Below are 12,914 nucleotides of genomic sequence, written 5' to 3' on the forward strand. Positions count from 1 at the left end.
ACTTTGGGTACTTCCAAGAGATTAATTATCGAATCTTAAACCAATCTCATTTATCAAAGATAACCACCAAAAATTCCATTAAAAATTCAATTCCAAATTCGAACCAAATTTCTCAAAATCAGTAAAATAAATAAACTCCGTCACCTTCATCGGCGATACACTCGCCGGCCAAATTCTCTCTCCTCAAAACGCCATGAACGCGCAGCACCACCATGCTTCTCTTGGTCGAAGAACGGTAATTCAACAAAAAAAAATATCAATTTTTATTTCTTCTTGTATATTCTTTCATTAATTAGATTAATTTCACTCAATTATCTGAAAAAGATTTGATCTTTCTTATTTTTGAATTAAATTTAGTTGGAAGAAATTCGGCAGAAAAGAGCTGCTGAGAGGATGAAAAAAGTGTCTTCTGGATCAGATCTTAGTACTTCTTCTAACCCACCTGGTAATAATTGTTATTGTTTTCTTGATTATTTTTTTTTTTAATATTTATTGATTATAAGAATTATTGAGTTTGGAATTTTTCTGAATTCATTTGCAGATAATGGTGGGATCAAAAAATCTGATAGTGTTTCCAGGTTTTCCGAGGTATATATCTTCAATTCCGGCTCATATTCTAATACTGGAATTTATGCTAGATAATTATGCAATGTGCATTAAGTTTTATAAAATATAATCCCATTCTTCAGTGGAATTTGAGCGCAATTTGTGATACAGTAACTGATTGTAGATTTCTTGTATAGTTGTATGATACATTGCCCTAAAGTTTTAATCTTTGTGCTTTTATATAATGAACCCCCCCCCCCCTTTTATGGAGTGGTTATATTTCCCAGAATCAAGTTTACATAAGATGCATTGTGTTAAAATTGTTGATGTGTTGTATGGAACGTGATTCGTAGTGGATAACTAGTAGTGCAGCTGAAGGGTTTGCAAGAGTAGTGCAGGAAGTTTCAATTTTTTGGGTGAATTTGCTCCTTTTTTTTGAGGGGTTATATTCCTTAGTTTCAGATTTAGATGTTGATGCTGATTATGTTGTTGGTTGTTGATTGTTAATGTGTTGTACAGAATGATATTGGGAGTTTAGTATCACAGTTGAAGGATTTGCAAAAGAAGAATTCTGAGTTTGAAGACGAGAACTACAGACTGAGCTCCAAGGTTTTTAAGTTAACCTTATTGCAATTGTGTTAAAGTCTTGGGCTACTTCTCTGGATGTTGATAATTTACTTCTGAAATTACAATTTTGTTTTCTCTATGAAGCTTCAGGAAAAAGAAGTGGAGTGTGAATCATTGCAGAAGCGTCTTAGTGATCTGGTAGACATATTAGAATTATGCCACACTATTGGTTTTATTGGCTTTGTTTGGATAAGAACAGATCTGTATGGAAAGGGCTTTTTGATAGATGGGCTGTACTGATTTTCTCGTTGGAATGCAGGAGCAAAATACAGTACCTTCTTTGAGGAAAGCACTCAGGGATGTTGCGATGGAGAAAGATGCAGCAGTTGTTGCACGGGTATGGACATTTAAATGGAAATTAACTGTGTTATCTAGATGCTATTTAAGTCATGGTTTTGTAACCTTATACCTAAGGAATCTGGTATTTTTTAGTGTAGGAGGATCTCTCAGCACAAGTTCGGACATTGAAAAAGCGTTTCAAGGAGGCTGAAGAAGAACAATATCGAGTATGCTGAGTGTTTTTTATTTATCCTCATTTTCTCTGTTCTAATAAAATAAAATGTATGATATTCTCCCTCTTAACCATTGTTTTGCAATAGGCTGAAGAGGATGCAGCTGCTCTAAGAGCAGAACTTAATTCCATTCAGCGACAAGCATTCAATGATTCTGCTAGTAACATGGCTTCTATGGGAAACCCACCAGATCACATGCATTCTTTGGAAAAGGAGTTAGCTAACCTAAAGTTAGAGTTAGAAGTGAGTGCTTGTTTCAAAAAGCATGTTAACAATTCACTGTTATCTTTGAGTTCTCTTATGATGAATCTTGTTGCAGAGAGAGTCAAAACTTAGGCATCAAGAGCAACAAAGATTAGAAGAAGAGCAAGTTAGGGTTTCTGCTCTTATGTCAGACAAGCAGGACTTGGAATTGAAGCTTGCAGAACTGGAAAGACAAATATCAGGTAATCCTTAGAAACTTAACTTTTTTTTGTACACATTACATGATACAGTACCACATTGTCTTTTTTATTATATATAATAAGAAGATGCGGAAGTTATGGCTTAGGAGTATAGCACTGGGTGCCTTTCTTTCATCTTGCAATGGTTATAGGGAATGGTTTTGTATCTACTAAGCTTTAGGATACCTGTATACTGGCTTTCATTAATTATTTTTGACATCAACTAGTGGACTTGCTTCCTTAATAGTCTTTTTTGTATGTGTTCCAGAAGATGTTGCCGAAAAATCATCATCGAAAGCATTTACCCAGGTCAGCCCAATCCTCCATATTGATATTGATTCTAAATTATTTTCTCCCTTGTATTGAGTTGTTTCAAGGAAGCCATGGTTGCTGTACCTTGATTTTCATTTTTCTTTATAAGCTATTTATTTCGAGCTTTGACATTCTTTTACAAGGCCGGATAACTGAAAAGAATCTAAAAAACCAATTTGGTATGCAAAAATTTGTTAAGTCTTGACATTTGATTCCAATTTTGTGTAATTAAATCGATTTATCTAATAGTATGACTTGGATTGAGATTAACACTTGGGATCTGAAAAAGTCATGTATGTGCCATTATTTTACAGCCTACAAATATCTGAAACTTCTTTTTCTTTGCTTCTATGAACTACCTTCTAATTGACTGTGGTCTTCTGATGCCGTTTGTCTCCTAATCTTGCTTCTATGAACTACCTTTTAGTTGAATGTGGTCTTTCCAATGCCGCTTGTCTCCTAATTTCACAATTTAATATTATTTTTGATATCTTGCAGCAAGACAAGGAGAAGTTGGAGGGCCAGTTGCATGATATGGCAATAATGGTTGAGAGATTAGAAGGTGGGAGGCAGAAGCTTCTGGTAGAGGTAACCTCCTTTGCTTCATTAATTATCTCTTCTTAGTGAAATCTATAACATAAACTCTTTTCTTACCCCTACTCCTTTTTTCCTAAATGCAATATTTGTTCCTTTCCCTTTGCTCAAGTTAGACTGTGTTTTTGGCAGATCGATTCTCAATCTTCAGAGATAGAGAAGCTCTTTGAGGAAAATTCAAGTCTGACATCAGCTTATCAAGAGGCTGTGGGTATCGCCTCACACTGGGAGAATCAGGTGATTTAAGTTGCTTGAAGTTTGTCTATACTGTTGTTCACTAAGGTATTAATCTGATACATTGTATGTGTATTCTAGATAGCTATCTGCGCTTCAAATCCTCCCTATTATTCGTCCTGTCAGATATCCCCTGGTGATGTCTTAATCTCAGGTTATTATAAACTAAGACCTTTACTTTCAGGGTTTTGAAAAGTCTCTAGTCCACAAATGTAAAATTTGAATCCCTTAATAGACATAGAGACTAAAGTTGTGCATCTATGTCATTTCATGATGAACTTTTTTTTTGTTTTGGAATCTGAAACAATTTTGTAAACATTAGTATGTTGTGAGGAATCAGAAACAAGATTTATTGAAACGTAGAAATAGAAAAAACATGGAAACACAATTTTCAAGGAATCAAGAAACAAGGAAAGTAAGTGAAACTAATATCAAGAAATTTGAAGTTATTTGCACTGTTTTTACAATAATGAATATATCGAGAAGGTATCAGAGTTAATTAGGATTTAGTGAAGAGACTAGAAAAAGAAAGGGCCATTTTGGGACTTTCAAAATACGTATATGGGAAGAACTTGTTGGCTATTTAAAGAAGAAATGATCCCTGACTTTTCAGGTTTCCATAATTCCGTAATAGAAAACCTGACCTACATAAGGTGATAAGGGTTTCATTTCTACAGTATATATAGTTGTTTTAATCACAAAACAGAACTCGCCTAATTTTGTAATAATACAGGTCAAAGAATGTCTCAAGCAAAATGAAGAGCTACGAGGGATGCTAGATAAGCTGAGAACAGAACAAATCAATACTATGTCGTCAAATGGGGTGCAGTTGACTAACGGCTCTCCGGGGACAAACAATTATGGGAAAAGTGATACTGAATCACCTGATACAAATGATATACTGAAACTCAAGGTAAGTTTTTGGCATTCAGAGATAGAATGCATGGCTTTCTTCTGGTGTGCCATAAAAACTTGCAGACGTTCTTTCTCAGCTTGTTTTTTTTGGTACTCCCTCTATCAGAAATTGGTCACATTGTTCCTAGTCCGTCCTATACCCCTCACTCCCTCAGAAGGATATGACATTGATTTACAGAAAGACCTTTATGAGTAAAATAATTATATATATCCATATACTTCCCTTTTTACCAATTAAATTTAGTGGGGGTGGGGTGGGTGGGTGGTAAATGGTAATATTAAGAGATTCAATCAGGCATAAACCAGCACCCTTTTGCGTAAGGTTACCACTTTTTCCAAACATCTCAAAATTATACTTTGACTATTAATTCAGCTTCAGGGAGTTTGATTAGTAATTATGAGTCGTAAGTTTTGTCAAAATAAACTTTCAATCTGTTATTGCATCTTAAACCTGTCGAATTTGATTTGTATCTGCAATACTGCATTCAGGGTCAACTGCTCAGGGAGCAAAGCAGAGCAGAGAGTTTGTCTGCAGAGGTCATGCAACTTTCTTTGCAGCTGCAACAAACCTCACGGGCATATACGGGTCTTGCACGCCTGTAAGTCTTCCTCTTTAAAATACTGTTCCTAATTTCTGGATGTGGAGTATATGCTGTAAATTATCTAAATTTGACATGTGATGTGGATTGGTTAAAATGTTTCAGCTACAAACCAGTGCTGCGAAATATTGAGAGCAATTTGATGAAGGTGAAGCATGACGGAGTACTCCTGGCGAAATGATCTGGGAATACTTATTTTTGATGTGTTATACTTGATATCACAGAGACAATGTACAATTGAAAAGAAAAGTAGATATGATACTTATATTGAGTTTGTGTTTTTTGTTTTTGGTGTATTCTTTCCCAGGACTACAATGTTTTGTTATACTCCTTAGAGTCCTTACCATAGAAACTTGAAGAAAAGAATCTATTGTTTTGATTAATCACTTTTTGGCTTGTTGCAAATTGAGATCAACTCTTCAACATCTGAAACAATAGTTGTCCCTCCTCCCCTCATATCGCCAAGTTATGTTCTGAGCCCCCTTACACCTGAGTAGCCATGCTAGCTTTGATGCACAACGTTGAGGGATATTTTGATTCATGCAGTACAAGTATAAATCCCAAACACCAAATGAAGCATAATAAAAATAATATTACTTTGACAAAGGTTCATTGGGCACATAAACTACTTAGCTCATTGTCCTGAAAACAGTCGAGATTCAATAAGACTGATAAATGACGCAACAGCGATCTACCGAATAAAAAAAAATGATGCAACTGCAAAGGAACTGTGAAAAAAAAAAAAAAAAAAAAAAAAAAAAAAAAAAAAACCTACTACGTATAATTTGTTTATGTTCTTGTGGTCACTGTACAACACATAAAATCATCTAGATCCAACTGAGATTTCTTTATGTTGTTAAGGTATAAAGAATCAGCATAAATTTTACATGAAACTACCAGTAATCGCCACAGGAGCAAACACCATCACGAAAATGATGAATGCGATTAACATCCCTAACCATAATCTCCCTGCCGGTAAATCTGGAGATAAACTTGGTCATAGTATGACAATCTTCACATAACCTTAGGTTCTTAGTGATCCTTATGGTTTCTCCCTTTCTAGTATTTATGAGTCCAAAGCCAACAGCTAGTTTTTCACTGTGTCCCAGGAGAATCCGTTCTTTCTCCTTCTCTTCAAGGTCATAGAGAACAAGTTCGGTCCGTGGGGTATATCCCTGCTGCTTCATCTCCTCAGAAAACTCAGCCAAAAGAGCATGAATCAGCTCAATCTGGGGGTTAAGTTCATCAACTGACATGAACGAGTAGATCTTCCTTCTCACTTCAATCCAACTTCGACCAAAAACCTTCTGCAGTCCCTGGGCTTCTAGAAGCTGCTTCACTCTCTTCACTTCATACCACATTCCAGCTTCTGCATAAATATCAGCCAACAGCACATAATTTCCAGCATTGGCAGGTTCGAGTTTAAAAAGTTGAGTGCTTGCTCTCTCTGCAAGCTCGACATTACCGTGAATCTTACATGAGCCAAGGAGAGAACCCCAAACTTTTGGTCCTGGCTTGATTTTCATCTCTTCTATAACTTTAGCTGCTTCTTTTATTCGATTGGCACGGCCTAATAGATCTACCAGGCATGCATAGTGCTCTACACTAGGAGAAATCCCATGCTGCTCGGTCATTGAATCAAATAACCTTTTTCCCATATCAGCAAGCCCTGCATGACTACAAGCTCCTAATACACTCACAAAAGAGATGGCGCTGGGTTTAATTCCCCTACTAAGCATTTCCTCAAAAACGCGAACAGCCTTCATGCCAAAACCATGAATTCCATAACTAGAAATCAACGTATTCCAAGAAACAACATCCCTCTTATCCATCTGGTCAAAAATCTTTTGTGTAACCTCGAGTTTCCCACATCTTGAATACATAGTCATGAGGGCGCTAGTAACTGGCAATATGGAATCAAGATTTCTTCTCAATATATAACAGTGCATCATCCTGCCTTGTTCCAAAGCTGCAAGAGCAGCACAGGCTTGAAGTACATTAACCATAGTCACCGAATTAGGCGACAAATCACTAATCTCATACACCATCTCATGAAAAAGATTCAGTGCCTCCAATGGCCTTTCATTTTTAGCATAACAAGCAATCATAGCACTCCACGACACGACATTTTTATCAGGCATCCCATCGAAAATATAACTAGCATACGACACATTCCCAAACTTAGCATACATATCTAGCAAAGTTGTCATAATATGCACATGGGTTTCATACCCATGTCGCAAAATCCGGCCATGAATCTCCTTCCCTTTCTCCAACAACGAAGTAGTAATTGATTCAGACACAACACAAGCCTTAATTGCATAAGTATGAGTAAACCTGTCACAAGGCATACCAATCCTATTCATCTCCCTGTAAAGACCCAACGCATCAACCCCATAACCAGCCAATGTAAGAGCACGCAAAATAGCATTCCAAACATAAATAGTTCTCCTAGGAATTTTATCAAACACTTGGCGTGCATAATCAATACAGTCCAATTCCGAGTACATATCAATCAATTTAGTAGCCAAAAAGGGATCTTGATCAAACCCATTATCAACAATGTTGCGATGAACAGCAAAAGCGTCAGGAAAAGACTTTTGGAGGGCACAAGAGAGGATTAAGAGCTCGTAAGTTTGTTGGGTTGGTTTGGATTCTGAAGAAAGAAGATGAAGGGCTTGTTTGAGATTGCCTTTCTTGCATAATGACTGAATTGTGGGGTTCTTGTTGGCAGTTTCAGCGGCGGCGCCGGCGGCGGAAGAGCAGAAAACGACGGTGGTGATGGGTTGTTTGGAAGATGTTCTGTGTTTGATTGGTAAGAGAGAGAATGGTGGTTTGATGATTTGGGGAGAATTAAGTACCCACATCACATTGAAAAGATTTGATTTTTTTTCTGGGTTGATGATTAAATTTGGTTTCTTCTTCAGTATAATTTTGATTAGTATGGTTAAAAAGCTCAATTGTTTGGTGCCACAGATATAAGTAAGCCTTTCTCTCGTTGTTTGAACTTCGAAGGAGCCAAATCATACGAAACTAGAGCTGTCAATTCGGGAATTCAAGTCGGGTTTAGGTCGGGTCAAATCAGGATCAGGTTATGTCGGGCCAATCTAGTTTCAGATCAGATTCAGGTTGGGTCAATTTCAGTTCAAGTTATAACGGGTCGTTCACCTTTTCGGATATAGGTTGGGTTCAATTCGAGTTAAAATCAGATCGTGTTCAATTTCAGGTTCGGGTTGTGTTGAGTTGGGTTTGGATGGGTTAAAAAGATGGTACATTTGGGTTTGGGTTAGTATTGAGTCGGGTTCCGGTTCAAGTTCAATTCTAATAAATATCGATGTGGTCAAGTTGAACTATATAATTACGCCTTCCATAATTTGATCAAGCATCATCAAGATTTTATTAAACCTATATACGAGTAATAGAGAACAAAAGTTATATAAGCTGGACAAAAGATTTTATTAAATCGGATTGTACAGAATTATACCAGTATATAAGCTGAATAAAAGGTATATAAAATTTAATTAAACCTTCCATGACTCGGGTTCATGTTTTAGTTGGGTCGGGAACTAGTTCAGATTCGGATTGTTTTCGGGCCGGATTAAATCGGTTGACGGGTACTATCAGGTCGAGGGCAGGTTCGGGTTCAGGTCCTAAAGTATTGGATCAAATGGGTTTTCAGTTAAGATCGGGTCTGGATCAAGTCAGGTTACAGGTCACTAGTTTCACTCCATTGTTCAAGTACAGGCTGAGTTCAGATTTTTATCCGTTAAGGGCGGGTTCTCGGGTCGGGTCAGTTTTTGACAGCTCTACCTATAACACACACTTTTTGAGGAAATTTTAGGATTTCGGAGTCCGGTGGCAAAAAGTGTTGAGACCCTAGGGGATATATCTCAGGGTCAAATAATGCCGCTTGAAACCATAATATGTTGTCATAAACGTACGTGGTAGGTTTGAGTTTACAAAATCAATGGAAGTTGTGAATGGGTAAAATGACCGTTTAAAAGCATATTGGACGGTTCCACCGACCCAATTCGACACCCGGAGGGTATTAGGGACCATGGTAAACATCTCGGTAATATTTATTTTCGGGCGAAAAAAAGTCAAAAAATTACAAAATCGAATGCTATAATCCACGCTTTTTAATGAAATTTTAAGGTTTAAGAGCCCGGTTGCAAAAAGCCTTGAGACCCTAAGGGTACATCTGGGGGTCATATAATGTCGTTTGAAACCATATATGATCATCATATGATGTCATAAACGTCCGTGGTAGGCTTGAGCTTACGAAATCGGTGCAAGTTGCGAACGGGTAAAATGACCGTTTCAGGACATATTGGACGGTTCCACCGACCCAATTGGACTCCCAAAGGGTATTAGGGACCATGGTAAACATCTCGACAATTTTTATTTCCGGGCGAAAAAAGGTTAAATAATTACAAAATCAAAGGCTATAATACACGCTATTTGAGGAAATTTTGATGTTTCAAGGCCTGGTGGCGAAAAGTGTTGAGACCCTAGGGGATATATCTCGGAGTCATATAATGCCGTTTGAAACCATATATGATCATTATATGTTGTCATAAACGTCCGTAGTAGGCTTGAGTTTACGAAATCACTTCAAGTTGAGAACAGGTAAAATAACCGTTTAAGGGCATATTGGATGGTTCCAACGACCCAAATAGACTCCCGGAGGATATTAGGGACCATGGTAAACATCTCGAAAATTTTAATTTTCGGGCGAAAAAGGTCAAAAAATTACAAAATCGAAGGTTATCCACACTTTTTGATGAAATTTTAAGGTTTCGGAGCCCGGTTGCGAAAATCCTTGAAACCCCTAAGGGTACATCTAGTGGTCATATAATGTTGTTTGAAACCATATATGATCATCATATGTTGTCATAAACGTCCGTGGTAGGCTTGTGTTTACGAAATCGGTGCAAGTTGCGAACGGGTAAAATGACCGTTTCATGACATATTGGACGGTTCCACCGACCCAATTGGACTCCCAAAGGGTATTAGGTTCCATGGTAAACATCTCGACAATTTTTTTTTTCCGGACGAAAAAAGATCAAAAAATTACAAAATCAAAGGCTATAATACACACTATTTGAGGAAATTTTGATGTTTCAAGGCCCGGTGGCGAAAAGTGTTGAGATCCTAGGGGATATATCTCGGTTTCATATAATGCCGTTTGAAACCATATACGACCATAATATGTTGTCATAAACGTTCGTAATAGGCTTGAGTTTACGAAATCACTACAAGTTGTGAACGGGTAAAATGACCGCTTAATGGCATATTGGATGGTTCCAACGACCCAACTGGACTTCCGAAGGGTATAAGGAACCATGTTAAACATCTCGGCTATTTGATTTTCGGGCGAAAAAATGTAAAAAAAAACTACAAAATCAAAGGCTATAATCCAGGCTTTTTGATGAAATTTTAAGGTTTCGGAGCCCGGATGCGAAAATCCATGAGACCACTAAGGGTACATCTCGTGGTCATATAATATCGTTTGAAACCATATATGATCATCATATGTTGTCATAAACATCCGTGGTAGGCTTGAGTTTACGAAATCGGTGCAAGTTGCGAACGGGTAAAATGGTCGTTTCAGGACATATTGGACAGTTCCACCAACCCAATTGGACTCCCAAAGAGTATTAGGGTTCATGGTAAACATCTCGACAATTTTTATTTCCGGGCGACAAAAGGTCAAAAAATTACAAAATCAAAGGCTATAATACACGCTATTTGAGGAAATTTTGATGTTTCAAGGCCCGGTGGCGAAAAGTGTTGAGATCCTAGGGGATATATCTCGGTGTCATATAATGCCGTTTGAAACCATATACGATCATAATATGTTGTCATAAACGTTTGTAATTGGCTTGAGTTTACGAAATCACTACAAGTTGTGAACGGGTAAAATGACCGCTTAAGGGCATATTGGATGGTTCCAACGACCCAACTGGACTCCCGGAGGTTATTAGGAACCATGTTAAACATCTCGGCAATTTTGATTTTCGGGCGAAAAAAGGTCAAAAATTACAAAATCGAAGGCTATAATCCGTGCTTTTTGATGAAATTTTAAGGTTTCGGAGCCCAGTTGCGAAAAGCCTTGAGACCCCTAAGGGTACATCTCGGGGTCATATAATAACATTTGAAACCATATATGATCATCATATGTTGTCATAAACGTCCGTGGTAGGCTTGAGTTTACGAAATCACTGCAAGTTGTGGACGGGTAAAATGACCGTTTAAGGGCATATTGGACGGTTCCACTGACCTAATTGGACTCCTGGAGAGTATTAGATACCATAATTAACATCTCGGAAATTTTTATTTCTAGATGAAAAATAGGCAAAAAATTACAAAATTGAAGGTTATAATAATCCATGCTTTTTGAGGTTTCGAGGCCCGGTGGTAAAACGTGTTGAGACCCTTAAGTATAAATCTCTGGGTCAAATAATGTTGTTTGAAACAATATATGATCATTATATGTTGTCATAAACGTATGTGGTAGGCTTGAGTTTACGAAATCATTGCAAGTTGTGAACAGGTAAAATGACCTTTTAAGGGCATATTGGATGGTTCCACCGACCCAATTTGACTCCCGGAGGATATAAGGGACCAAGATAAATATCTCGGCAATTTTTATTTCTAGGCTAAGTAATGTCAAAAAATTACAAAATTGAAGGTTATAATCCACGCTTTTTAGGAAAATTTGAGGTTTCGGGGCCCGGTGGTGAACAACCTTGAGACCTTAAGGGATACATCTCAGGGTCATATAATGCCTTTTGAAACCACATATAATCAGTATATGTTGTCATAAACGTCCGTGGTAGGCTTGAGTTTACGAAATCATTGCAAGTTGTAAACGGGTAAAATGACCGTTTAAGGACATATTGGATGGTTCCACCGACCCAATTGGTCTTCCGGAGGATATTAGATACCATGGTAAGCATCTTGGTAATTTTTTATTACCGGGTGTAAAAAGGTCAAAAAATTACAAAATTGAAGGCTATAATCCATGCTTTTTAAGGAAATTTTGAGGTTTAGGGGCCTATGGAGAAAAGCCTTGAGACCCTAAGGGATGCATCTCGGGGTCATATAATGCCATTTGAAACCATATATGATCATTATATGTTTCCATAAACGTCCGTGGTAGGCTTGAGTTTATAAAATCGGTGCAAGTTGCGAACGGGTAGAATGACCGTTTAAGGGCATATTGGATGGTTCCACCGACCCAATTGGACTCTTGGAGGGTATTAGGGACCATGGTAAGCTTCTCAACAATTTTTATTTCCGTGCGAAAAAAAAAAGATTAAAAAATTACAATATTGAAGGCTATAATCCACGTTGTTTTAGGAAATTTTGAGGTTTTGGGGTCCGGTGGCGAAAATCCTTGAGACTCTAAGGGATACACTTCGGGGTCATATAATACCGTTTGAAAGCACATATGATCATTATTTATTGTCATAAACGTCCGTGTAGGCTTGAGTTTACGAAATCACTACAAGTTGTGAACGGGTAAAATGTCCGTTTAAGGGCATATTGGACTGTTCTACCGACCCAATTTGACTCCTGGAGGATATTAGGGACCATGGTAAACATCTCGGCAATTTTTATTTCCGGGCGAAAAAAGGTTAAAAAATGCAAAATTGAAGGCTATAATCCACGGTTTTTGAGGAATTTTGAGGTTTTGGGGTTCGGTGGCGAAAAGTGTTGAGACTCTAAGTAATATATCTCGGTGTCATATAATGCCGTTTGAAACCATATATGATCATTATATGTTGTCATAAACGTACGTGATACACTTGAGTTTACGAAATCATTTCAAGTTGTAAACGGGTAAAATGACCGTTTAAATGCATATTGGACGGTTCCAACGACCTAATTTGACTCTCGGAGGATATTAGGGACCATGGTAAACATCTCGACAATTTTTATTTCCGGGCGAAAAAAGGTAAAAAAATTACAAATTTGAAGGCTATAATTCACGCTTTTTTAGGAAATTTTGAGGTTTGGGGGCCCCCTGTTGGGAAAAAGCATTGAAACCCTAAAGGATACATCTTGGGGTTATATAATGCCGTTTGAATCCAGATATGATCATTATATGTTGTCATAAACGTCCG

At 37.5% G+C, this 12,914-nt stretch overlaps 2 protein-coding genes across 3 annotated transcripts; one reads left to right on the forward strand and one right to left on the reverse strand.

Moving 5' to 3' along the window:
- The first annotated feature begins 36 nt into the window (after positions 1-36).
- Positions 37-5,168, forward strand: LOC110683369 (myosin-1-like). Of its 2 annotated transcripts, XM_021859723.1 has the most exons (15): positions 40-235; positions 358-445; positions 542-588; positions 1,066-1,155; positions 1,258-1,311; positions 1,433-1,510; positions 1,611-1,679; positions 1,773-1,928; positions 2,005-2,131; positions 2,397-2,437; positions 2,939-3,028; positions 3,167-3,271; positions 4,002-4,181; positions 4,673-4,782; positions 4,888-5,168. In XM_021859723.1, exons 1-15 carry the CDS (start codon positions 194-196, stop codon positions 4,961-4,963), a joined length of 1,353 nt encoding a protein of 450 aa, XP_021715415.1. In that variant the 5' UTR covers positions 40-193; the 3' UTR covers positions 4,964-5,168. The 2 variants fall into 2 exon arrangements, with proteins under 2 accessions (XP_021715416.1, XP_021715415.1); XM_021859724.1 differs by lacking the exons at positions 4,673-4,782; positions 4,888-5,168 and adding an exon at positions 3,350-3,422 and having other exon boundaries at positions 37-235; positions 4,002-4,172.
- Positions 5,169-5,260: 92 nt separating this feature from the next.
- Positions 5,261-7,758, reverse strand: LOC110683368 (pentatricopeptide repeat-containing protein At3g46790, chloroplastic-like). The gene has a single exon (XM_021859722.1). It carries the CDS (start codon positions 7,647-7,649, stop codon positions 5,676-5,678), a length of 1,974 nt encoding a protein of 657 aa, XP_021715414.1. The 5' UTR covers positions 7,650-7,758; the 3' UTR covers positions 5,261-5,675.
- Positions 7,759-12,914: the final 5,156 nt, after the last annotated feature.

This window comes from Chenopodium quinoa, unplaced genomic scaffold, assembly GCF_001683475.1.
Source record: "Chenopodium quinoa cultivar QQ74 unplaced genomic scaffold, ASM168347v1, whole genome shotgun sequence".
NCBI classification, from domain to species: Eukaryota; Viridiplantae; Streptophyta; class Magnoliopsida; order Caryophyllales; family Amaranthaceae; genus Chenopodium; species Chenopodium quinoa.